General features: G+C 44.5%; 1 protein-coding gene across 1 annotated transcript in view; it reads right to left on the reverse strand.

Annotated features, from left to right (window-relative positions):
• The window catches only part of OBSCN (obscurin, cytoskeletal calmodulin and titin-interacting RhoGEF), a 170,512-nt gene that overhangs the window by 54,658 nt on the left and 92,646 nt on the right, over nucleotides 1–23,208 (reverse strand). The window contains exons 58-75 of the mRNA XM_052695150.1: nucleotides 22,550–22,822; nucleotides 21,907–22,173; nucleotides 19,753–20,019; nucleotides 19,097–19,366; nucleotides 18,214–18,480; nucleotides 17,080–17,343; nucleotides 15,601–15,867; nucleotides 14,640–14,912; nucleotides 11,309–11,575; nucleotides 8,941–9,213; nucleotides 8,323–8,595; nucleotides 6,443–6,730; nucleotides 4,636–4,908; nucleotides 2,371–3,726; nucleotides 1,684–1,962; nucleotides 1,246–1,324; nucleotides 785–903; nucleotides 26–223 (exon numbers count right to left, since the gene is read on the reverse strand). Coding sequence (XP_052551110.1) covers nucleotides 26–223; nucleotides 785–903; nucleotides 1,246–1,324; nucleotides 1,684–1,962; nucleotides 2,371–3,726; nucleotides 4,636–4,908; nucleotides 6,443–6,730; nucleotides 8,323–8,595; nucleotides 8,941–9,213; nucleotides 11,309–11,575; nucleotides 14,640–14,912; nucleotides 15,601–15,867; nucleotides 17,080–17,343; nucleotides 18,214–18,480; nucleotides 19,097–19,366; nucleotides 19,753–20,019; nucleotides 21,907–22,173; nucleotides 22,550–22,822 — 5,553 coding nt within the window. The remainder of the gene's footprint in view (nucleotides 1–25; nucleotides 224–784; nucleotides 904–1,245; nucleotides 1,325–1,683; nucleotides 1,963–2,370; nucleotides 3,727–4,635; nucleotides 4,909–6,442; nucleotides 6,731–8,322; nucleotides 8,596–8,940; nucleotides 9,214–11,308; nucleotides 11,576–14,639; nucleotides 14,913–15,600; nucleotides 15,868–17,079; nucleotides 17,344–18,213; nucleotides 18,481–19,096; nucleotides 19,367–19,752; nucleotides 20,020–21,906; nucleotides 22,174–22,549; nucleotides 22,823–23,208) is intronic.

The following is a 23,208-nucleotide window of genomic DNA, read 5'->3' on the forward strand; positions in this document are numbered from 1 at the left end:
GTACCCAAAATAGGCCAGTACCCACCTCTGACTACCAGCCTGGCTGATGAGTATGCAGAACCAGCAGAATTGATGAGAAATATTGAGTACTGGCCAGCATCTGACTTCATGACATTGAGAATTTCCAGTGAGTGGAGCTCCCTTCTATCAATCTTCAGGATTCGATCCGAGGCCTTCAGTGGCTGCCCATTTTTGAACCAATAGAGACGAGGCTCTGGATACCCTGTGAGGAACCGACACAGACACAAAGAGTGAATTACCATCATTGATTTGGGAGCATCTGCAGCCAGGCAGATCCCTGTGGACAATGAGCTCTGCCAATGGATGCTGATTTGAAGGACTACCACATTAAAATTGGCTGAAAATTCGTGGAATTGCATTTGTTTGTAAAAGTTCTTTCTATCTCTTCTGTTGCTGGCATTGCCTATATTTTTTTCCATACCCAAACACCTTCCACACTGAGAAAGTAACACTTATATTTGCCTTGCATTGCACACAGAGCCAAAAGCTGAATTCACAGTGAAAATAAAACGTGCACCTACGTCTCTGGATTTTATCACAGTTTCAGTACCAGTTTCAAGAATACAGAAGCCAAAACAGTTCCCATCATTTTTACAGGCAGAATCATTTTTACATCCAGCTGGGCTGGATGATCTTGGAGGTCTTTTCCAACATCAGTGGTTCTATGATTCTGTGACTCCAAGAGCACATGGGAAAAATTTGTCCAGCACTTCACCCTGACTGCAAAGCTGAAACAACAGGCAGTGTTGTGGGCACCTCTCACCTTTCACCTTCAGGTGAAATTTAGCCAGCGGTGCTCCAGGTGCCACATGAATATCATGAAGGTCATCGAGGATCTGGGGCAACTGCTCCTCTTCTGTGGTAGATTCCTCTTGTTCTCGACTAAGAAGTGATTTGAATTGGAAAGAAGGAAGTCAGCGAACCAGCGAAGAGTTAGGAATCAGGATCACCTATTTTAGGTGAATTCAGTTTGTGTGATTCATCATCATGGCTGCAGATTCAGCACCATATGACATTAAAAGTGAAGATATTGTGGAGAAATATTCGGGCCACCACGAAGGCAACAAATGAATGCTGTTATAATTATTTCACCGGAAAACTCAGCTGGTCGGTATTCCTTTATGACATTAATCCAGCCATGCCAGATTCAGCAAAAAATGGGCTTAATATAAATAAGCATAGTCATCTTACCAAGGTAAAAGAGTGAAGAGTTTGGTATTTTACCTTGAAACATATTCTTTGGCGCTGTAATAAGACGACGTCTCTGTAGCATCTGCTGCTGTCTCGTAGTCAGTGCTGGTCACTGTTAAATGGAAAAGGAAGTGTTTTCTGTAAGTTGAACTTCAAAACCTTCATGTTACTGTAATTGTTTCCTTATTAATGTGAGTGATCGATTTCATAACACTACAGCAGCAGACTCCCACATCCCCCTGATTTATGGAAAGGTCTCATTTTATCCCAAAAGCTTTGCTCAGAGCCACTCCTTACTGTTGGCAAAACCCAAGGAAACCCACGAAGTTTGGAAGTGTAGCATTCTGTGGGCAATTTGTATACATCTTTTTTTTTTTTCAAATGTAGACAGTGTTTTTCTTGAAAAATGTATATCCACCTCTGAACGTGACCTCTTTGCTCTGTTTTTTCTGCAGTGCTTTTGAGACTTACGGTCCACTCGAAGCTCAGCCTTGGTTGAAGCCACTCCCATGTTGTTTTCAGCAAGGCAACGATAAACACCCATGTCGGTGGGGACCACAGCCGTGATGATCAGCTGATGGCATCCTTCCTGGTCCTCGTTGATCATGTAGTGATCATTTTCTTCAATAGCTTTCCCATCCTTGAACCAGCGAACCGTGGGGAGGGGTTTGCCAACAACAATGCAGTCAAAGCTGACAGGATAGCCATCTTGTACCTCTTGGTTTTGAAGCTCAGTCAGGAACATGGGAGCTAAAGCCAGGCAATCAGGAGGGAAGAAAGAAAAACTGTGTTAGAAGATGTATTTTAGCAGCGCTGCTGCCCAAATGTCCTTTCTCCCTCAGGGCTGCTCTGAAATGCATTTCCTTGATTTAAATACAATGATCACAGCATTCATGGCCATCTGATTATAGTAGAGGACATTTCTACTGTGAAAAGCAGCTCTGTAAATAAGTGAATACTTTGCAGTCCCTCCCCTTGTCACTGACACTAGTGAAAAATAATTAAAAAATCTTTTTTTTTTTTAAGTATGTAAACTTTCCAGGAAAATATCTGCACAAAAATAAAAAGATTTTAGAAATTACTTGATGAGCGAGAAGACTATTTTCTGATCTGCTCCAGATGCCTTTTTCATAGAATAAACCAGTCTGCTTTACCCACCTGTATCAGAAGTCAGCAAAGGCGGCGGTGGTCTCAGAACTGGCGGAGCAAACTTCCCATGGGTGGGTGGCGTTGCTTTCCCAATGCGCAATTCAACTTTCCTTGGGCCTTGTTCCAAAATATCAATCTCCACGGGAATCCCCAGAGCGCCAAACATCTCTCTGAAACGAGTGGCAGCTGTTTTTGCCTCGGACAAGACCTCAAACTTTATGTAAATGTACCGATCGTCCTCACGATACGTCTGATGGTCGACCACCTCTACGTCCCCTTCGTCTGCGCTGACAAAGAGCTCTTCCTCCACATCGGATATCTCCGTTGAGATCTTGGCTCTGAAGAGTCTGTGCAGCCTCCTCCCAGCTTTACGGAAAGCATCATCCAGGTCGCTGCCAGAGGAGCTCTCTGTCTCACTATCAGTGCTTTGTTTAATACTCTTCTCCTTCGGAAGCGCTTGAGGTTCCTCAGCACCGATCACCACCTTCGCGCTGTGTGAAACCTTCCCAAATTTATTGGATGCCTCACAGGTGTATTTACCCGTATCCTTCCTGTCCAGGCCAGTGATAATCAAAGAGCAGGTCCCATCGCTGTAGTTGTCGATGTGATAGTAGCGACCGTCTGACAGCTCCTCCCCATCCTTCAGCCAGCGGACCTTCATGTCGGTCTTGCTGTGGGCCACACACTCGAGATGCAGGGTGCTTCCAGGCTCACCAGAGAAATCTTTGAAGGTCTCAGTAAACACTGGGCACTCTTGTTGCTTGATCTCTTTCCTGACTTTGTAGCCTTTGAAAGCAGCCTGGATCTTCACAGCGGCGCTGTTCATGGAAGGATCATCTAAATCTGCTATTTCTGGTTCAGCTGGCTTGGCACCAGGGGCAGCCACAACAGTCTCCACACTGGATTTCTCCCACTGTTTCCACAACTTGCCCGTGGAGGTGGACTGAACCTTGGTGGTAACACTGACACTTCTCTTTTCAGCTTTCTTGAGGTAGTTCACTAGCGAAGGAGTCCCAGCTCGAGATTCATCATCTGAACTTGTGAAAGAAAAATCTGCTTCTCCTGTCCTGGCCAGCTCATCACACGTGGAGTACTCCTCTGAGTAATAGTGAGACTGCTCTGCTTCTTCCTTCCTCAGCTTCTGAAGCTTCTCTTCTTCTTCTGGCACCTCGCTGATGGAATCCAAGGTGGGCTCCCGGCTCATCCGGCGCTTCTTGGCCAGAGCTTCCCACAGGAGATGAAGGTCTCCCTCCTGGGCAGCCTCGGGGGGCAAGCTGGGCTGGACGTGGCCATCCACCAGTTCCTCCTGTTGGCTTGCAGGGGGGACTTCCTTGGCAATCTCTTTTAGCATTGACACTGTAGGAACTGAGGAGAAATGAAGATGTTAAATGACAAAGCATACAAGGAAGCTCTGAGAAAGCATGTGGAAACATTTTTTCTGATGTCTGGGCAGAAGACTATTGGTAGCAGTTAGCTATCCTGCAGCTATCCTGCGACATCCAAGTAACATGTACATAAAACAGGGCCAAACGACATGTTTTTAATTCCTTACACATTTGAATAAATAGAAATGAATAGAAAAAAATAGATTATCCCAAGTTGGAACAGACCACGAGGATCTCCAAGTCCAACTCCCGACTCTGCAGTGGACCACTCCAAATACAAACCTATGTCTGAGAGTGTTGTGCAACCCAGGAGAATCTCATCTGAGCAGTTCAAAACTATCAGAGACTCAAAAACATACTGAGTTAAACCAAAGAGTAAGAAAAGAGTAAGTTCAGCCTGGAGAATATGAGGCTCAGGGGAGACCTCATTGCTCTCTATAACTTCCTGAAGGGAGGTTGTAGTGAGCTGGGAGTCGGCCTCTGCTCTCTGTCATCAGTGATAGGAGCAGGGGGAATGGCTTCAAGCTACGGCAGGGGAGATTCAGGCTGGACATGAGGAAGTATTACTGTTCAGAAAGGGTGGTCAGGCACTGCAATGGATGCCCAGGGAGGTGGTGGAGTCACCGAGCCTGGGGGTGTTCAAGGAAAGGCTGGATGTTGTGTTGAGGGACATGGTTTAGTAGGAGCTATTGGGGATAGGTGAATGGTTGGACTGGATGAGCTTTTAGGTCTTTTCCAACCTTGGTGATTCTATGATTCTATGATTCTAATCTGCAAATTTTTAGATATAGCTTGTCAAAGGAAACAAATTCCAGTCCAGGCTATGGAGATGCCCCTGGATGTCCATAGACAAAATAGATTAAACATCACAGCAATGCACACTCTATACCTTCAAGGCACAAGCTGGCAACAGATTTGACTTCTGGAGAAACCATACAGGTGTATGTGTCCTGATCTTCAGCTTTAAATGCGTGTATAATGAGTATCTGCTTTTTTCCATCAGAGAGGATTTCGTATCTTCCTCCAGTTTGTATTGGTTCTTTCCCTTTGAGCCACGTCACGTTCTCTTTGATTTCCCTTGACAGTTTGCACTCCAAGCGAGCCACCTCCCCTTCGGAGACTGATCCACCCACCAAAGGATGGGTGACTGTAATTGGAGGCTCTGTAATTGTAAAAAAAAAACTAGGTAAATTAACAAAAAGAATACACCATAAGCTTCAAGGCATTCCAGAGCACTCTATAAAGTATTTGAACATCCCATCGTTCATTTACGGATTCTTTAAGTGCTGCAGACGAGCAAAAGAAAATGGAAAAAAAATAAATAAATCACTGGCAGCATCCAAAATTTGCACTTCCAGAATAACTGCACAAGCTCTCCTAGGGGTGAAACCAATTCCATTTAAATGTATGCATGCAAAAGTCATTGCATTTTTCCCCTTTTTCTGTTTCTTTTGCTGACCTTCATTTACCCATCACAACCAATATTCAAGCAGTCCTATGGATCCAAGCAGATCTTAAATGTTTAGAAGTGATGTGAGAAAACAATGAAAGAATAAGAATAAAAAAGAAAAAAGATTGTTAAAAGTTGTATTCATTCCAATCATAGAATCTTAGAATGGTTTGGGTTGGAAGGGACCTTTACAATCATTTAGTTCCAACCACCCTGCTGGTGGTTCAGCAGGGATAACTCACTCAGGACCAGGTTGCTCAAAAAGATTAAAAAATATATATAATCATGGTAGTTTAGGAAGAGATATATTCAAAAAATATATCAGAAAGCTTAAAGAATATTTAAAATAAGATCTTTACTTCGGAAGAAGACTTGCCAGTGCCATGCTGCTTGTACAACAGCAGTAATCAAAATGAAGTTGTGACAAGTGCATGAAATGCTGAGATGTTGACTGGGACCTTATAAGCCAATGCACATCTGAGTGCCATCCGCCCGTCTGCCCATTGCACCTGGTGAGGGAGTCTCTGCCCCAAATCCCTTGGATTTGTTGCAGGCAGTGAGCATAAACAGTTGCTGAGGTCCAGCTGGCACACTGGAAGTAATGTTGCAAAAACATCAAATTTGACCTTAAAAAAAAAAAAAAGTGATTTTTAATTTTTATTATTATTGTCATTCTGGGGAATTTTCTGGGCTCTCAGTTATCATGGAAGAAGTTGCAAGAAAAGGTTGACGGAGTGGCTCTCCATTCCACTTCCGAAGTCATACCAACAGGCAGCGAAGAAACTGTGTTCTCCAGTACTCCTTCATAGGGGTTATCACAAAAGATATGCAATCATATGAAGAAAGATGGGTGAAGAAGACAACAGTGCCCAGGCCCACATCAGTGCCAGCCTTGGTTACCCAAACACATCCCCACATGCCCCTTCCGACTCATTCCACCTAAGCTCCACCAGAAAAGAAACTCGTGGTGATTGGACAACACATGGATGCAGTGCAGGCCACAAGACAGCTTGATGCAGCTTAGAGGAAGTTTTGGACAGTAACAACACAGCGGGTTTTGCTTTGTGACAGCCCAGAACAATTTGTCCAAGCTCATTCTCCTGTACTGTGCTGGCAGCAAAGCACTGAAAGATGCTGCTGATTGAACTCTTCCAGGAGATACCCGGAACGGAAGAAGCAGACATGCCATGCGAAACAGGCCGACAGCAGCTTGCAGTCCTCCATGGGGCCATCTTTCCTTTCTCACCTAGCTGCACCATTTGAGGGAACTGTGCTGGCTCGCTGGCCCCAACTTTGTTTACAGCCGAGACGCGGAATCTGTAGGGTTCTCCTGGAGTGAGATTGTCCACCACAAACTCCATGCTTTGAATTATGCTCTTGTTGCATGACTGCCAGCCAACACCTGGGATTTTTCTCTCCACTTGGTAGCCTAGGATGTCGCAACCACCGTCGCTCAGCGGCTTGTACCAAGACAGAGTCACAGAGTGACTGCTTGTGTGTAAAACTTTTGGTTCTTCAGGGGGATCGGGATGGGCTGAAGGCACAACAGAGGTCCAGTGATGAACAGTGTGAGCAATATTGCTTTCTACTAAAGCAACCTGAGAGCCTTCTACAAGCAATGAGACGGAAGGACAACAAGCGCAACGTTTGGTTCATTGTAAAGTCAAGTGTACGTGCCTGTGACCATGAGATGAATACCTGTGCCACTGATTTCTCCTGCACTGGTCTACAGTGCTGAGAACAAATATTCATCTTCCATCTGCCCTCTCAGACACTCAGTGTCAATTATTATTGTGACTTTTTCCTGCTGCTTTGTCCCACTCAACTCAAAATAAAGATGACTCTATATTGTGCGTGTTGTTAAGGAACTTGGCTGAAAGCTCTGAGTGCATTTGGGCTTTGATTTTATACAGCTTAGATTTGGTCTTGGTGGACATCATGTTATCTTTGGGAAAGACCACTAGGATCACGAAGTCCAACTGTCAACCTGTCACCACCATAAAACCCCCAGAATAAAACCCATAAAACCCATCCAACTCCTGGTTTTACTGGGAGTTGAGGAGAAGGCGAGAGTTGCCATTGACCGTGGAGGAAAAATCAAGGGCCACTGATCACTGACCGCGGAAGGATGATGAGCAATTGACCACAATCCATTGGCCATGTTTTGTACACCACAAAGCTTACGTAGACTTCTTTCCTACATTTTCAGGCAAATTTCACACAGAAAACCAACAGAGGAAGTTCATGAGAATAATTTTTTTAAAATCCTAAGGTGTATTTGCCCAAAATTGTTTGAAGTTGAAGATACCACGGACTTCAGAATTAATTAAAATGACAGACAGACTACCTGTAGTAATTTAAAGACAGGATGGTCAGTTAATGGTTCTTGAAGATCTTTAAGTACAGCTAAAACACACTGCAATTATCTCATAACCATCCGTGGGGCTGTGCCATTCCTGGGTGATCAACCTATCCCACTGTGGGAGGGAGACAGGTCTTGGGGAGCTGGGATGGACTTGTCAAATCGTTTGTACAACGTACCCTACAAGGGTATTTGGCAACTACTGTCTTCTCCACTCACAAAATACTCCAAGAGGTTCTCACTCTCCTGTCTGTGAAGCTTGAGGTGGATGTCATGTGGTTGAATTCCATAAGACTGTAACATGCAGCTCAGTAATCTGAAATACTGGTTGCCTTTGTGCTGGAGTAGATCAGCAGATTTCAAAGGGTTCTGTTCTGCCCCTACTAATTTTTCCACATGCATTCTAGCACAACTCCCCCCATATCCACATTTGCTGAGGGTGGCATTGAACTCTGCGTAAATTGACTTCCATGCGACTATGTTATGTTTTAAAAAAGGCTGCAGTGAAAGGAAGCTGGTGAACATCTCTACCATCACTGGCCTGATCTAATTCTCTTCTGACAGGCTCAATTACTGCTGGTCAAAGAGCAAGTTGCCCTGCAGCACCTTCTTAGATTAAGATAGCTACCTTGGGACATGAAAGGCAAAGATAAAAAATCAGCACAAAAGTTAGAAAAGTTGAGGTTGTAGCTCTGTTCCAAAGGAGATTCTATTTCCTGTGTTGCTGGGCTACAATGACAGGCATGGACAACAAATGGACTTACCTAGCACAGATAACTTGGCTGATGCAATTGCTTCTCTGGAAGCAAACGTCACCTCTCCTGAATGATGCGGTTGGGCTTTATTCAGAATAAGTTTGTATTTGTTTCCATCTGCTTGTATCTCCCAGTCCTCATCTGGTTGGATCTCCATATCATTAAAATACCAGGTAACTTCATTAATTGGCACAGCTTCACTTAGAGAACAGCTGAATGTAGCTTTCTGCCCTGGAGAGACTTCCACATCCGTGAGAGGCTGCAAGATCTGCAGACGCCATCCTACAGGGGAAAATAGGTAATCAGACCCTCAATCACAGAAACAAATAGAGGTAAGAGAGGTGGATATTCACGCTGAATCTCTGGACAGTCAGGCCTTGGAGAACAAGGAGATCATTAAAATGAAGGTCACATACAACACCTGAACAAATGGTATACTCATGTTGGCTGAAGCTTCACAAAGCTTGCAATACCCAACCAAGCAATGCCTTTTTTTTCCAAGTAGCAGGAAAACACAATGGAAATACCTAAAGGAACTTCCTCTCTCTGCCATCCGTAACACATTCCTGACTCATTTGTCCTCCCCTGTCAGAAAGGTAAGACACCCCATGTATGTACAGCAGTTACCTTTCACTGTGAGGAAGGCTGAGGTCACTGCATCACTGCACATAAAAGTCACCCTGCAATTGTCCTGCAGAGTGAGGTTCTTCAGCAGCAGCAGATGCCTGCGCCCATTTTCAAAGTAAACCATCTCTGTGTTTTCTGTAGTTTTGGCAGGCTCGTCATCAATCAGCCAGTTGTAGTTGTAGCACTCAGGCTTGGAAAGGTAGCATTCAAACAGGGCTTCCCCTCCTTCCACTGCTTCCACGTTCTCCAGGCCCTGGACGATGCTGTTCTTGGCTAGCAAGGAAAGAAAACCAGCAGCATTAATTGCCTGCTGCGTACATCTGAGTATCAACAAGCCTTGGATCATCGGATGATTCCCACTGCTGGAAAGCTGATGGAAAGGGTGGGGATGAGATAGACTGTGCTTGAAGGCTTAGTTTGGAATCATAGAATAACCTGAGTTGGAAGGGACCCACAAGGATCATCAAGCCCAACTCCTTAGCTGTTATTTTTCCACCAGGTTCTAACACAATATATATATAAAAACATTGTAACTACTGAGATTGTTTAAAAATAATGATAAACCTATGGGTCCTCATTTCATCTAGGCTTCCTCCAGAAACCTGACTTTTGTTTCTGCAAGTAAAGATAAAAAATGTTAGTGCTCCTATGAACCAGTCGAATAGTTGACAGGAAGGGACAGCTCAGGAAGATCAAGCATGATCAAATCTCTTCAGTCTCACAAGAGGAAAAGTTTCTCCCAGATCTCCCAGGCAGTATAACTGCCATCAGAACTGGGAGATGTCAACAAAATGACTGCTCACGGTGCAGCCTTACTCCCTCTCATGCAAAGCTATAGAAGAGAGCATTATAGCTGGTAAAAAAACTGCCGTCTGAGCTAACAATACATTTTGCATGTCTGCCTCTTGGAAACACACAAAGAATTAAAATCTATATTAACAGGATTTTCAACTGTAAGTTTCTGAATCATTACTCAGGCTCAGTGGTAACAGATCAGGCTTATTTTCTCATGCATGTGCAGTTAATTGTGTGGTCAGAAATGTGCCCTTATCTACCATTTGCCTGCAGTCAGTGCATGCATCTGTTGGCCTCTGTAGGTAAACAACCAGCCTGATGCCAAACTAAGCAGAGGCTGGTGCTTGTAAGTGTGATTTCTGTTAGACTAACTCCATGGGTAAGTGATATGCACAGCAGTGGGGATGCACAGTTAGGTAGATACGATTTACACAGATATCATACAGTGCTCAGTGCCATCTACGACATAAATCAATGCCCTGAGACATTAGAACTCTTCTACACAAAGTGAAAAATAATGCGGATTTACTCATTCGATAGCAGAAAAAGGCATGAGCTACTAAAGCATTCTTGTATTTTACAATATTCGTACTTCTGGAGAACAGTGAGGGTTTTGTAAACCTTGGAGAGCGTATGATTTCACTGGGACCAATCCAAGACTTTTTTTTGGTGCCTTTTCTGAGCACTTCTTTCCCTAACTATGAAAACTAGATAACTCGATCTGCAGGTAACCGCAGATCCTACCTCCTCGGGTTGCTTTTAGATAATATTCATTAATACCTTTTTAGCCCCAAAAGTTCATCAACGTAGAAAATGCTAATAATAGCCTGAAGAGTGAACAGTATTCACATCTCTAATTAGACAAGAAGGCATAATTTTTTAGAAACAAAACACAGCAGCCCAGAAATCAGATTGGAACCCTCATACTTGCTGGTTGAGCTAATTCACTTGGTGACTGAAAACAAAAATTCCATATACAAACAAGAGGAAAAAACCAACAGACATCCATATCAAATCATAAACCTACACTTCATTTTATCTGCTCATCCTCAGGACCCTTACAAATGCTGATTACGAGCGAGAAGGTGCTTCCCAAGTGATCAGTATTTGAAATAAGTAAAATCCCAAGCTATTTTAGCTTAGTTGGAAATAAAAATGGGTTTGATGCTATCCATTACCTATGTTAGAGAACTCGTGTGTAAAAAGCGTTCTGTAAGAGCACAAAAAATGTGATTATTATTCTTTTGGACCAACATTATATTGGTAAGTTCACAATAATTCAGCAGGAGGCATTCCATAGCGCTGATGTGGCAGCCAAATCCAGTTCCATGTGGAAGAGGTATGACGTGTAAGTGGTGTAATAAGTGAGCATTAATTAGAACTAAGCTCCAGTGAAATGCTGCAGTTTCATATTCAGTTCCCAATAACTCCTAGTTTACTTTCAGCATCATTGTCAGCACTGGCACGAACACAAAAGATTCTAACGTGTCACTTATTGAGAGATGCTGCCATGATTTTTCCACCTCTTAGTTGGAAACCACGATAGTCTTCCTCTTTGGCTGGAAGACCTCACCTTGAACATCAAGTGCAGCCATCACTTTAGTGCCTTCAGCTTCACAAGAATAGATGCCACTGTCTTCTGGTACCGTAGGTTTAATTTTTAGCATGCTTACATTCCAGTCCTGATCGATAATCACTCGCTGCCCATCTGCAAGTATTTCCTGATCATTTTTCTTCCATATGGCGTGTACTGGCCTAGAATACTGGCATATGAACTCTGCTGTGCCATCTTCATCAACAGTTATATCCTGCATGGGACTGACCACTTCAATGGTTGGATCTGTCAACCAACACGTCAGGAAGGACATGCATTAGTGGATCCTCATGGAAATGGCAACTTAGAGACTTTTGACAAGCACAGAGCCCATGGGAAGCAAGCAGAGTGAAAGTGCAAGCAGGAAGCTGACTGGACACACTGGGCATGAACAGATTAGTTTGTGCTCGTGTCAGCATTAAGCAGGATTGAAGCAAAACTGGCACGTTAAAATTTATCTGTCACAATGGGCAATGGACCACCAGCCTGCACTTTGACCATCCCAAATATGAACTTCTGCGCAGAGTTTGGGTTTTGCGCACTGCCTCGATGCCAAGATCCCCTCCAGTTCTGATTTTCCTCCCAGCACTGCTGAGGTGCTCTAGATGAGAGGTTTCACATAGGGTGTGAAACACTTGCGCTTCCCAGAACATGGCAGGAGTGCAAATCTGAGACAGAAAGTGCAGTAGGTGGGCTGCAGTGAGGTGTTCCCTGCAGTACGTGATCTCTCAGTGCCATGAACCCTACTGGAGGCTCCTTCTGTTCTCACTCAACAGAAATGCAATGCGCAAATGCAAATATTAATTCCTGTCATGTGCCAGTGAGAGATGTAATTTGGAGAAAAAGGACAATCTTTTGCTCTACACAGCAGCTGTTCTGGAGACTCAGCTATGTGAAGCTATTGAACTCTCCCCCATCAACCACTGCAATCTCTAGTTGAGAGCCCCAGAAATGTTGGGAGCAGCTCCTCTGAAGATGGGGATTGGTTTTAAACGTTCAGAGTCTTTCTTTTAAAAAAGTATTTCTGCTTCTTGGAGAAGCAGAGTAAATCTAACCTCCAAACACTGTGAGCTTCCAAAGCAGCCCAGGAGTATCTCCCAAGATGTCAAATTGGATCACCTGCATACAACTGCAATTGATATGCTGAAAAGAAAAAACGTAATGAAATCTGAAATGTGAAGTCTCTCTGCAGCATCCTTCCCATCAGAACCACATCAACGCCTTTAGGAACTTGGTAGGGCGACTGATGGTGCAGCTCAGCATAAAAAGATGACAGAGAAGGCTAATAAGTGTCCTTTATTTCCAGGTTGTTCTTCTGATCACAGATCAGCTAGAATAAACCACCCTGCAACTCTGTCTGAATGCTCCTGTTGAAACTGGTGAATCAGGTGGAGGGTTTGGTGTGTTACTGGAAGACAGTGGGAAGCAAAGACTGTTCTACTAACACCTCTTAGAAACTTCTTCCAAGTCTTGATCCTGCTCTCTAAGTCTCCCTCCACCATTCACTGTGTCTGCAAGTGTGCGAATGGAGAGAAGGTGTCCATGGCAGAGCCTGGAGATGTTTTGTTACACCAGGACTGAAGAAGCAAGAAGGTGTCTTTGCACATGGAGGAATACTCTACCATCCCATTTCGTGGGATGCAGACACTCTCCTCACAGCAAATGTCACCTGTGGTCTTGAAGAAGGAAGGAGTCCCAGATCCAGTGGCAACATCCCACCGCTGGGCTAAATCCTTGGCAGCCCCAACAGCAGGAAGCTCCTAGGGCCTTAGGAGCCAAAAGGCTGCAGCAGGTCTGTGATCCTCACCCGGCCCAAGGAGGAAGCAGCTCTCAGCCTTTTCTCATTTGCGTATACACAAATGTTTCCTCATGATGGGTCACTGAGTGAATGCAGTTCTAGGACAGTGATAGTCTGATGACAGATCTGTTTCTGTATTTCTGGCCAAAATGAAGTGCAGGAAGTTGGCTGTTACACAAGCATTGTTAGAAGTTGACCAGTTTTTACTGTCCTATTGACAACAGTGTAACAGGGGTGTTTTAAAACCTCCTTCATCCTAATCCAGTTACAGTCATATGCTACCAGGATTCAAGTTTACATGAAAGAAATTTTGCCTTAACAGAAGCACAAAGTATCCACATGTCTAGAAGCTATGGGCTTGGGTGAGACAATCTCCAAAGCTCCCAACATGAAAAATGCTGTGATAATGCGAAATTAAAATTTCCCTGGAGCACCTTACTTGGCTGCACAGAATACCTAACTGATTGATGCACTTGGTTTTATTTTATGCTTTATGCCCAGTGGAGATCTTTGCCTACAGAGCCTGGAACCACATTTTGACTATGGAAATGAGGAACTCAGAATCTATTCACATGGACAGGTGCTTCTTGGGTTTTACACACTGCATCGATGCTGTGCTATTCTGATGCCAGAAACAAATAATTTGGCATTTTATCACTGAATGCACGAGGGTCACCATTAGACAGAGAAGGAGACATCAATCTCTGACCCAGTGCCATAGTGTGGATCGTTGTGGTGAATAGCTACAGCATGAGAGTAGATTTTAATAAAGAACATCCAAGGCTTTCTATCTCTTTATATAAAAATCCCATTTCCAAGTGAGGAATGTGTTACCTTTTTAAAACAAACAAACAAACAAACAAAAAAAACCCAACCCAACTTTTCCCAATGGCCATAAAAGGACTGAACAGGAAGCAGCTTGCTTTACCTTGAAGTCTGGAGCTCAGTGTTATTTGCAGTTTGTGGCTACCCTTACCAAATAAGAAACAACATTCATCCAACAGACAAGACTTTGCTAGTACAACGATGACCATTAGCATTCTGGCAATCAACAAACGTGGCCCACATTGCCATTAGTGATGCAGCAATGTCATATACCATCTGGTTTCAAGAGTGAGCTCTGAAGCCATCAGCATATGAGCACAAGGCCTTGTCTTGGTTAATTGTGGTATTACAAGGAAAGAAGTTGAAAGGAGATGAAAAAAATCAGGCGCTACCACTGAGGTGAAAGCACAGTTTCTTCTCCTGTATTGGTTCAGCTCTACTGAGATGTCCAGTACAAAGAGTAGTCCTGGCCCTGCAACCCTTCCTCACCTCAACCACTGAAGTGTTGATGTGGTTGTACCTACAAGACTTCTGGAGTATGGCTGCCCTGCTGAAGCGCAGAGCTGCAGGACTATTGTGCCACAGAGAAATTGCGGAGAGATTTAGTAAGGGTAGCCAGGAAGGCAGAAGCACTTGCACACTGAGCAATCCCAGAGGTGGTCATCTGTCTTTCTAACAACCAAATACCTTTGACTAATAATTTAGCTGAAGATATAAGAGAGCCAGCTCTGAAGGTGACAGTGCCTGAGTCGTGGCACGCCACGTCATTTAGGGTTAAAGTGTGGATTATCCCGTCCTGCTCAGAGATTTCAGTCACAAAGTTGTTGTGAAGGGGAGATCCATCGAGCCACCACTGCACGTTCTTCACGCCTGGGTGCGACAGCTCGCAGGTGAAAGTGGCCGACTCACCCACAAAGACGTCTGTGTTCTTTAAACCAGAAACTATGACTGCTTCTTCTTCTGCATAACAGAGCAAGAGAAGGTGCCAAAGGAAAAGAAAAAGCATAAGCATACACAAGTTCCTTCCTGTTGAACTAACCGAAGCAACAGTGCACGTGGTCCAGGAGAATTAAAGTTGTAATGCTGTTCCAGGGTTAAAAATAAGCTTAATTTTTCTTCTACCCTTCACCCACCTCCTACCTGACCACATGTAGGGCAGCATGAACGTCTGCAACAGCTGTTTCATTGCAAGGGCAGCGTCCATGAGGAGTTCCTGTGTGTTGCAGCCATCTGCACCGACATTTGTAGGCGGTGTGAGGCGGATGGGAAGCTTAACATTTAAATGGGATATTTATGTTCAGTATACTAAAAAAGTAAAACAGATATCAGCCATGATAGAAGCCGTACTGAACAACATCACATATTCAGTATTTTTTGTAATAGTTGGTCCAGCCAAATGGCTTTTAAGCAGCACCACCATCTCCTTTGGTGCACAGCACAGTCACTGTCCTGAATTGTGGTAATTTATAAGCACTGATCAGATCTGAACTTGAAAATAAATGTTTGTATTGTCACTTAAATCAGGGACAAAAAGAATGGAATTCCATTGGTTTGCATCTGAGACAAGTTTGGGCAGTTACTGCCAACGATCACAGAGCAAAGAATTCAGGCAGCAAAACCAGGGCACTTCCACCAGCCTTCATCTTACCTTGCACATACACAGAACCTGCGGTGATCTCATATCCAGTGCTACAGGTGTAATCCCCACAGTCGTCGAGCTCCACGCCGTGGATGATCAGCTCTGCAGTGCAGCCCTTCAGCTTCATTTCGTACTTCTCACTGGGCTGAATGACCACCCCTCCTTTTCTCCACTCTACGGGAGCATCTGGCTTGGAAATCTCGCAGTGCAAGATAGCTGTTCCCCCTTCTTCAGACTCCACATTTTTCAGCTCTTCCTTAAACAGCACGGGTAGTACTGCAGTGGAGAAGCAGTCTCAACAGTGACTGTGCCCAGAGGTGAGGGACTTGCATGCAGTTTCCTGCAGCTTGGCATTTCCCACCTTTCTGAACCACAGCTCCCTGAGGACGATACCAAGCCCAGAGCAGGACTTTGGGATTGTGCCCTGGACACTGATGGTGTGAAGATGACCACTGCTCGATATAGGATTGGCAGAGGTCATGGGCTGAGGTAAGGGGTTTCACCTGTGCATACCCACAATCTTCACTATAAACAATTAGAGGAAAAAAACTACCAATAGCAGCATTTGGACATTTTATCACTGAAACAACATACTGAGGAGAATCATAAAGTCATTCAGGCTGAAAAAGACCTCTAAGATCCTCAAGTCCAACCACCAACCGACTCCCACCATGCCCACTGACCACATCCCTCAGTGCCACATCTCCATGGTTCTGGAATACCTTCAGGGATGGTGACCCCACCACCTCCCTGGGCAGCCTGTGCCAACACATTGCCACTCCTTGGAAGAAGTTGTTCCCAATATTCACCCTGAACCTTCCACGGTGCAGCTTGAGGCCATCACTTTTCATTCTATCGCTGTTATCTGGGAGTAGAGACTGTCCCCAACTTCACTACCATTTCAGTGTGTTCTGGAGAGTGATAAGGGTTCCCGTGAGCCTCCTTTTCTCCAGCCTGAGCCACATTTCCCCAGCTGCTCTCATAGGACTGTGCCCCAAGCCCTTCATAGTTTTCATACCCTACCATGGACACTCTCCAGCATCTCAGTGTTTTTCCTTGTAGTGCAGAGCACTGGTTAGGGGGTGCTAAGCTCAGGATCTTGAAGCATGATCTTGCTGCCTGAGTTAGAATACACAGCACTCAGTATAAATTGAATAAAACTATACAATCCAGAAGAACAGACACTAGAAAAAGACACAGCCACAGATCTAGTGCAGCTTAGGCACAAATAGCTGTAACAGCTTCACTTACAATGGGCCTGCATTCTTCTTTAAAGAGCAGATTTGGGATCAAAACCCTTCCTGTACTTTGAATTCACAAACACAGAATGTCAGTGATTAGATTTCCATTAGTGACCAACATTGGTGATGGACGGATGGTTTGACTGGGTGATCTTGGAGGTCTCTTTTCCAACCTTGGTGATTCTATGATTTCAGTTCTATAGAAGGCAGCCAGAGCTTTTCTGCTTTCCAGCAAGGCTTGACCTACCTTTGACTTGCAACGATGCAGTGGTCTGCTGATCCCCTGAGTCACATGTGTAATCACCCGCATCCTCAGCCTCAGCATCGTAGATGAAGAGCTCGACACGCGTCCCCTCTTGCCGGATCTCATACTTGTCACCTGAGTGCAGCACCTCATCTCCTTTCCTCCACTCCACAGCGCTGGGCTTCGTCAGCTCACAGTGCAACACAGCAGTGCACCCTTCCTCCACCTCCTCGTTTTTCAGCCGGTGTTCGAAAAGCACAGGGAGGGCTTCAAGGGGGGAGAGGTGCAAAGACAACAAACAGGCGAAACACAGATAGAAAAGAGAGGATTGTTTTGTTGACAAGGTACTGGTAAGAACTGCAGCAGTTGTGCCATTCATGAAGATCGTGTACAGTTTTGGCTTTGTGCATCTGGGTAAGAAGGATGTCTATTTCCAAGCCAGACAGAGGAGGAGAAGGGAGTTAACCAGCAGGAAAAAAATCCCATTCTACACGAGCTGCATTTCTTTCCCTATATCCTAAATGTTCCCAACTAATTTCAAGAATCCTTTTTGAAGCCCAAATGCTTTTTCATCCAAAAATAAGACGATAGAATGGATAGAAGTTCTCAAACAATGCATTCCTGCTGACCCAAAACCGCACCATTTCAAGAACAATTTCAGATCATGCAGGAAAGGATCAGTTAGGGAATGGTTAAGGCTGGGGGGACCTCTGAGGTCCTCCAAGGAGGGAATTCCCCCACCTCTCTGTGTCACCACTCCATCATCTGAGTAGCCCGCACCACAAAAGGTGTTTTACTTCCCTAATCTGAATTTCTCTTGATTAATTTGTGCTTCTTGTCTCTCATCAGTTTATTGCACACCCTAATAAAAGTCTGTCTCTCTCCTCTCTGTAGACCCCCAAAAGACATTTGCAGACAACAACGAGGTTCCTCCTTCAACCTTCTTTTCCTCAAGCTGAACAAATCCAGCTGCCTCTCCTTATACTTCAACCTTCTCCAGTCCCATGACAAACTTTGTGGCCTCTGCTCCACTTATTCCAGAACCTCAGTGCCTTTCTCATACTAGGATGCTCCAAAGAGCGCAACGTATTCTTCTAGCTGCTGTCTCAGAGCTGTTGAGCAAAGAGGAAATCATACCTTTAACTTCTAATTTGGCAGTGGTCTTCCCATCAGCTGTGTGGCAGCTGTATTCTCCTGAGTCCTCACAGTCCAAATCGTGAATGACCAACGTGTGCACATTCCCATCCTGCTTGATGCTGCACTTCTGGCTGGAGTGGATGACAGATGTGCCTTTCTTCCACTGCACGGGGACGTCGGGCCGGGACACCTCGCAGCACAAGTGGGCTGTGCCACCCTCCTGCAGCTCCAGGCTGTGCAGAGCCTTCACAAAGGTGACTGGAGTGGCTGCAGAGAAGAGATGCAAACACTGCTGCACGTGTGGAATCCAGCACTGCCCTGAGATCGGAGCTGTACGCTTATGGTCTCCTCTGTTCAAAGCCTGCCTGGATGTTTTCCTGTGCAACCTGCTGCTTTTGGGGGGTTGGACTCGATGATCCACAGAGGTCCCTTCCAACCCCTGTGATTCTGTGATAGTTGCATTTGCAACCAGATGGAAGAGGAACAAACAAGATAAGGCACTGACATGGCCAGCCTTTCCAAATCAGAATAACTGAAGGGTTTTGTTTTTGGGGCAAGGATCTGAAAACATGACAAGTAGGAAATGAATTCGGAAGCTATTCTTGATGTTCTTTGGTGTTGATTTTAATGTATCTTAGATGCTTGTCTGGGGATAGGTTGACTAGTTCTCCATGGATTTCTGCTTCACTCCATAGACTATAAAAAGGTCTGAAATGACTGGCTCAGGTGTGCATATCTAACTCTAAAATGCCCAAACTGTGTTAGATGAATCCCCAAGATTTGCAGAGACCCTTCCTTCAAAATACACTTCTCCAAAAATGAAGGCAACACTGGCAGCGCTTACGAGTACTTTCTAAATCCTTCTGTTTGGTAAGTAGCTCACCTTGGACTGTTAGCTGTGCCCCTGAGGTATGCTGCCCCACTTTGAAGCTGATGGGTCCGCAGTCTTCTAGTGTCACCTTCTTCAGGATCAAAGTGTGACGTGTCCCTTGGACTTTGATCTCATTCATTTCATTGGATTGCAAGGGAACATCCCCCAGGAACCACTGAGCATCCTGAGTTGTTTCCTGGGACAGTCTGCATTCAAAGACTGCATCTTCCCCTTCATATGAAGTGACGTCCTTCAGCATCTCCACTATGGTTGCTGCTGGTTCTTTATGGAAAGGTCAACTAAGTTTGATAACTGCATTCAAGAGATACTTCCTATTTTTCCACTTTAAACTTTGTGTTATACTCATTCTTGACAGTACTGTACTATTTGAAAGATCTAATACCCACAAGACACATTACATTTATAATATAATATATGTATAGTGAAAACACTGTCAATAGATTTGAGTGGTTGACATTAACATAAAACCACAAGGTCATGACTAAACACTTGTTTCTGATTCCCTAGAAAACCTTGAAATCAACCTTATCCAAAATCCCTATGACTCAGTTTGGGCATAGGACAATGCCTAACTGTCAAATTTCCCAATCACATGTCAGTGCCCCAGTAATGAGCTCTGTTCAGCCCTTCCCCACACAAAGTCCTACCTTTCACACGCACAACGGCGGTGGTTTGCTGGTCCCCTGTATCACACATGTACTCCCCAGCATCAGCTTCACTCAAGTTGAGAATCATCAGCTCAGCCACGGACCCAGCTTGGTGCATCTTGTATTTATCACTGGGTTGCAGCACTTTCCCAGCCTTCTTCCACTGCACAGTGGCATTTGATTTTGAGATTTCACAGCTCAAAGTGATGGTGCCACCTTCTTCAGCTTGCTGGTTCTGGAGTGGTTTTGTGACAATTACTGGCAAAACTAAACCAAGAGAAATCAGAGGAAAATATAGTTTCATTGCTGACTGCATTTAGTGAAACTGTAGGGCCATTCCAAACTTGATTATACTCAGTGACCTGAAGGCACAAAGAGGAATGATGAAAAAGCACTCTGCACTCCCCAGGGGGCACCATGCATACTGACCACCCCGGGAATAAATTTCACTTTACAGTGGAGTGGCCACAGTTGCTGACTCTTGAGCATCTAAGTGTTTGTATCTCCAAACAGGCATGTCAAAGCCACAACTCAATTGCCTATCCCTGATATCCAAATTCCTGGCTATATAAAAAGGTGCATAGAAACAGATTGTGATATGAAGCCTTTCATTTGAAAACTGGACCCAGAAGAGAAACGGTGTCTGAACATTCCTGTATGCAGGTTTAAACACTGATGGGTTTAGACAGAGCTTTGGTGGTTTGATTCACATACAATGTGTAGAACTTGTGTTCCTTGAGCCCAGTTGCACAGAACCGTGGTAGCTCCACAGAAATTGCTGAGCTGAGGTTTACAAAGGTAGGGAATGGGATCATAAAAAACACAGTTAATTCATAGGAACTGAGTGATGTATATAGGAAGAGAGAGGCATGAAGGTGCTTGCAAATGGCATAGGAATGGATGATGTATTCCACAGGACAATTAGGCAATGGCTTGAGTCAGATTTTTGTACGGTTGCATCTGCAGGAGGGGGATCCCATTGTGCAGCTAACTCCTGCAGTCCAACGACTCTTAAGAACCAAGAGAGGAGAAAGGAGAACAGAAATAATGTCTTCATAGACAAGCTTTGTTAACATCTAGTCTGTCAGCTGCATCACTGTTGAATGAGAAACCCTCATCACAAAAAAAAAAGGAACAAACTCTCTGCAACAGTGTTCCTAAATCTTAGATACAGAATTCCTAAATTACCCTAGAGCTTCCCAAAAGATGAAGTGAAAGCTCGTTTCACCTTTCACTACCAAGGATGGCACAGTTTGCTCATTGCAGAATCACAGGTGTAGCCTCCAGCATCCTTCAGCTGCAGATCATGGATAAGTAGCTCTACAGCAGAGCCATCTGCTTCATCTCAAACTTGTTGCTGGCCTGGAGCAAGACTGACCCTTTTTTTTACCTCATTGGTTCATCAAGTTTGGAGAATTCAGCATGAAGGGTGACTGTAGAACCTTCCTCTGCTTCCTGGTTTTGGAGTTTCCTTTCAAAGAGTGCTGGAATGGCTGTGACCATACACAGAAACACAGATGCACGGTCACTGTCAGAGGATGGGCTTGCAATACCAATACTCTGGCATTGCTGCATCCTGGATTTGGTGTGATAGCAGGCAGGTACATGCCCATCACAGGCAATACGTCCTCAAGAGATATTTCAAAAGATGACACTTCACAAGAACTTCCTGGCTCCTCTTTATTTTAGCTGATCTTGTAGCTCAGGAAAAGACTGTATTTATAGCAGGGTAGATTCTTTTAAATGGATATATTGGCACATTTAACTTGTTTTTTAGACTGTAGGCACTGAACTTCCTTAGGTACCTCGCTCTTCAGCTGGAATTGAGGGCCCAGGTAACACTGAGCACTTTGATTAGGCACCCTTTGCCCAGCTGGGACCACAGCTCAAAAAATAAAGGTGGCTGAGAAACAAAATGGTATCATTATATTTAGTTCCAGGGTTGGTCTCTTGAGTGAACATAAAGGAAACCTAGAGTCTAGAATAGTGGAAGAAGGACAGGAGGAGTTTAACTTCTGAAAGAAAAAGGATTCATCTGCTTTGTGTCAGTAAATTTGAAGTCAAGATTGTAGATAACACTCACTCATTACTGCTTGGCCAAGAATGTGGGAGGAGCTTCTCATCTTAAACATAAAACAAAGCAAACCAACCTACCTTTAACATTTAAAGTGGCTGTCGTTTGCTCGTTCCCATTATCACAGGTGTATTTGCCTGAGTCTTCTGGTTTTAAATGATAAATCTTTAAAGTGTGGATTGTTCCCTCCTGTCTGATTTCATATTTGGTGCTTGGGGAAATCACCTGGGCATCCTTCTTCCACTCCACAGCAACATTAGGCTGTGAGAGCTCGCAGTGCAGGATGGCTGTTTCCTCTTCCTGGAATTCCGTGTTCTGTAATTTCTTCTTAAAGACTGGAGGTGGCACTGAAATTGCAAACACAGTGAAGGAGTCAACAGTCACCTTTATTTCGCTTCCCCGCTGTTAGAAAACGACAGCCATACAGTTAAGCAAATACTTAAACACCCATATTTTGGGAGGGATTAAAGAAGCGAATCGATTTCTGATGAAACCCACTCACAAACACTGAGCTTCGGGATCCTGGTGATTCTCCACTTTCCATCTATAGCAACGACAGCATACCAGAACACCATAGTGCACCACGTGCTCTGAAGCACAAGCACACTACAGGACTAACATGAGTTAACAAGAAGCAAACAGCGGCCTTAAATTCCTTAGTACACACAAAAGCAAAACGTCAGCTGTTCTCACAGATCTTTACTGCATCACAGAGGGCTTTACCTTTCACTGTGAGCTCTGCTGTGGACGTGTATGGTCCCACTCGGAAAGCGATGGTGCCAATGTCCTGCTCAGTCACCTTCCTCAGTGTCAGCTTGTGGATCTTTCCTTTCTCCACTGAGATCTCATTCATTTCATTATTCTGCAGAGCAACATCCTGTAGCTTCCATTCTACATCCCTTGCATTCTCATGAGACACCTGGCACTGAAACGTGACATCATCCCCTTCAAACACCACCATGTCCTTTAGGTGACTCACAATGGTCACATCAGGCTCTGCAAACAGTCAACATAAAAAATGGAAAACATGGACCAGATCATAGAATCGTTCAAGTTGGAGAAGACCTCTAAAATCACCAATTCCAACCATCAACCCACCCCCACCATGCACCACTGACCATTTCCCCAGATGCCAAATCTCCACAGTCCTGGAACACCTCTAGGGATGGTGACTCCATCACTTCCCTGGGCAGCCAGTGCCAGTGCTTGTTCACTCCTTCAGAGAATTTTTTCCTAAATCCAACATGAATCTGCCCTGGTGCAACATGAGGCCATTTCCCCTCACAGAATAATAAAGGTTGGAGAGGACATCTGGCACTAATCTGGTCCAGCCACTGCCCAGAACAGGACCAGCTTACAGCATGTTGCTCAGTGCTGCATCC

The sequence above is a fragment of the Tympanuchus pallidicinctus genome, unplaced genomic scaffold (genome assembly GCF_026119805.1).
Source record: "Tympanuchus pallidicinctus isolate F22 unplaced genomic scaffold, pur_lepc_1.0 scaffold3, whole genome shotgun sequence".
In the NCBI taxonomy this organism is placed as follows: domain Eukaryota; kingdom Metazoa; phylum Chordata; class Aves; order Galliformes; family Phasianidae; genus Tympanuchus; species Tympanuchus pallidicinctus.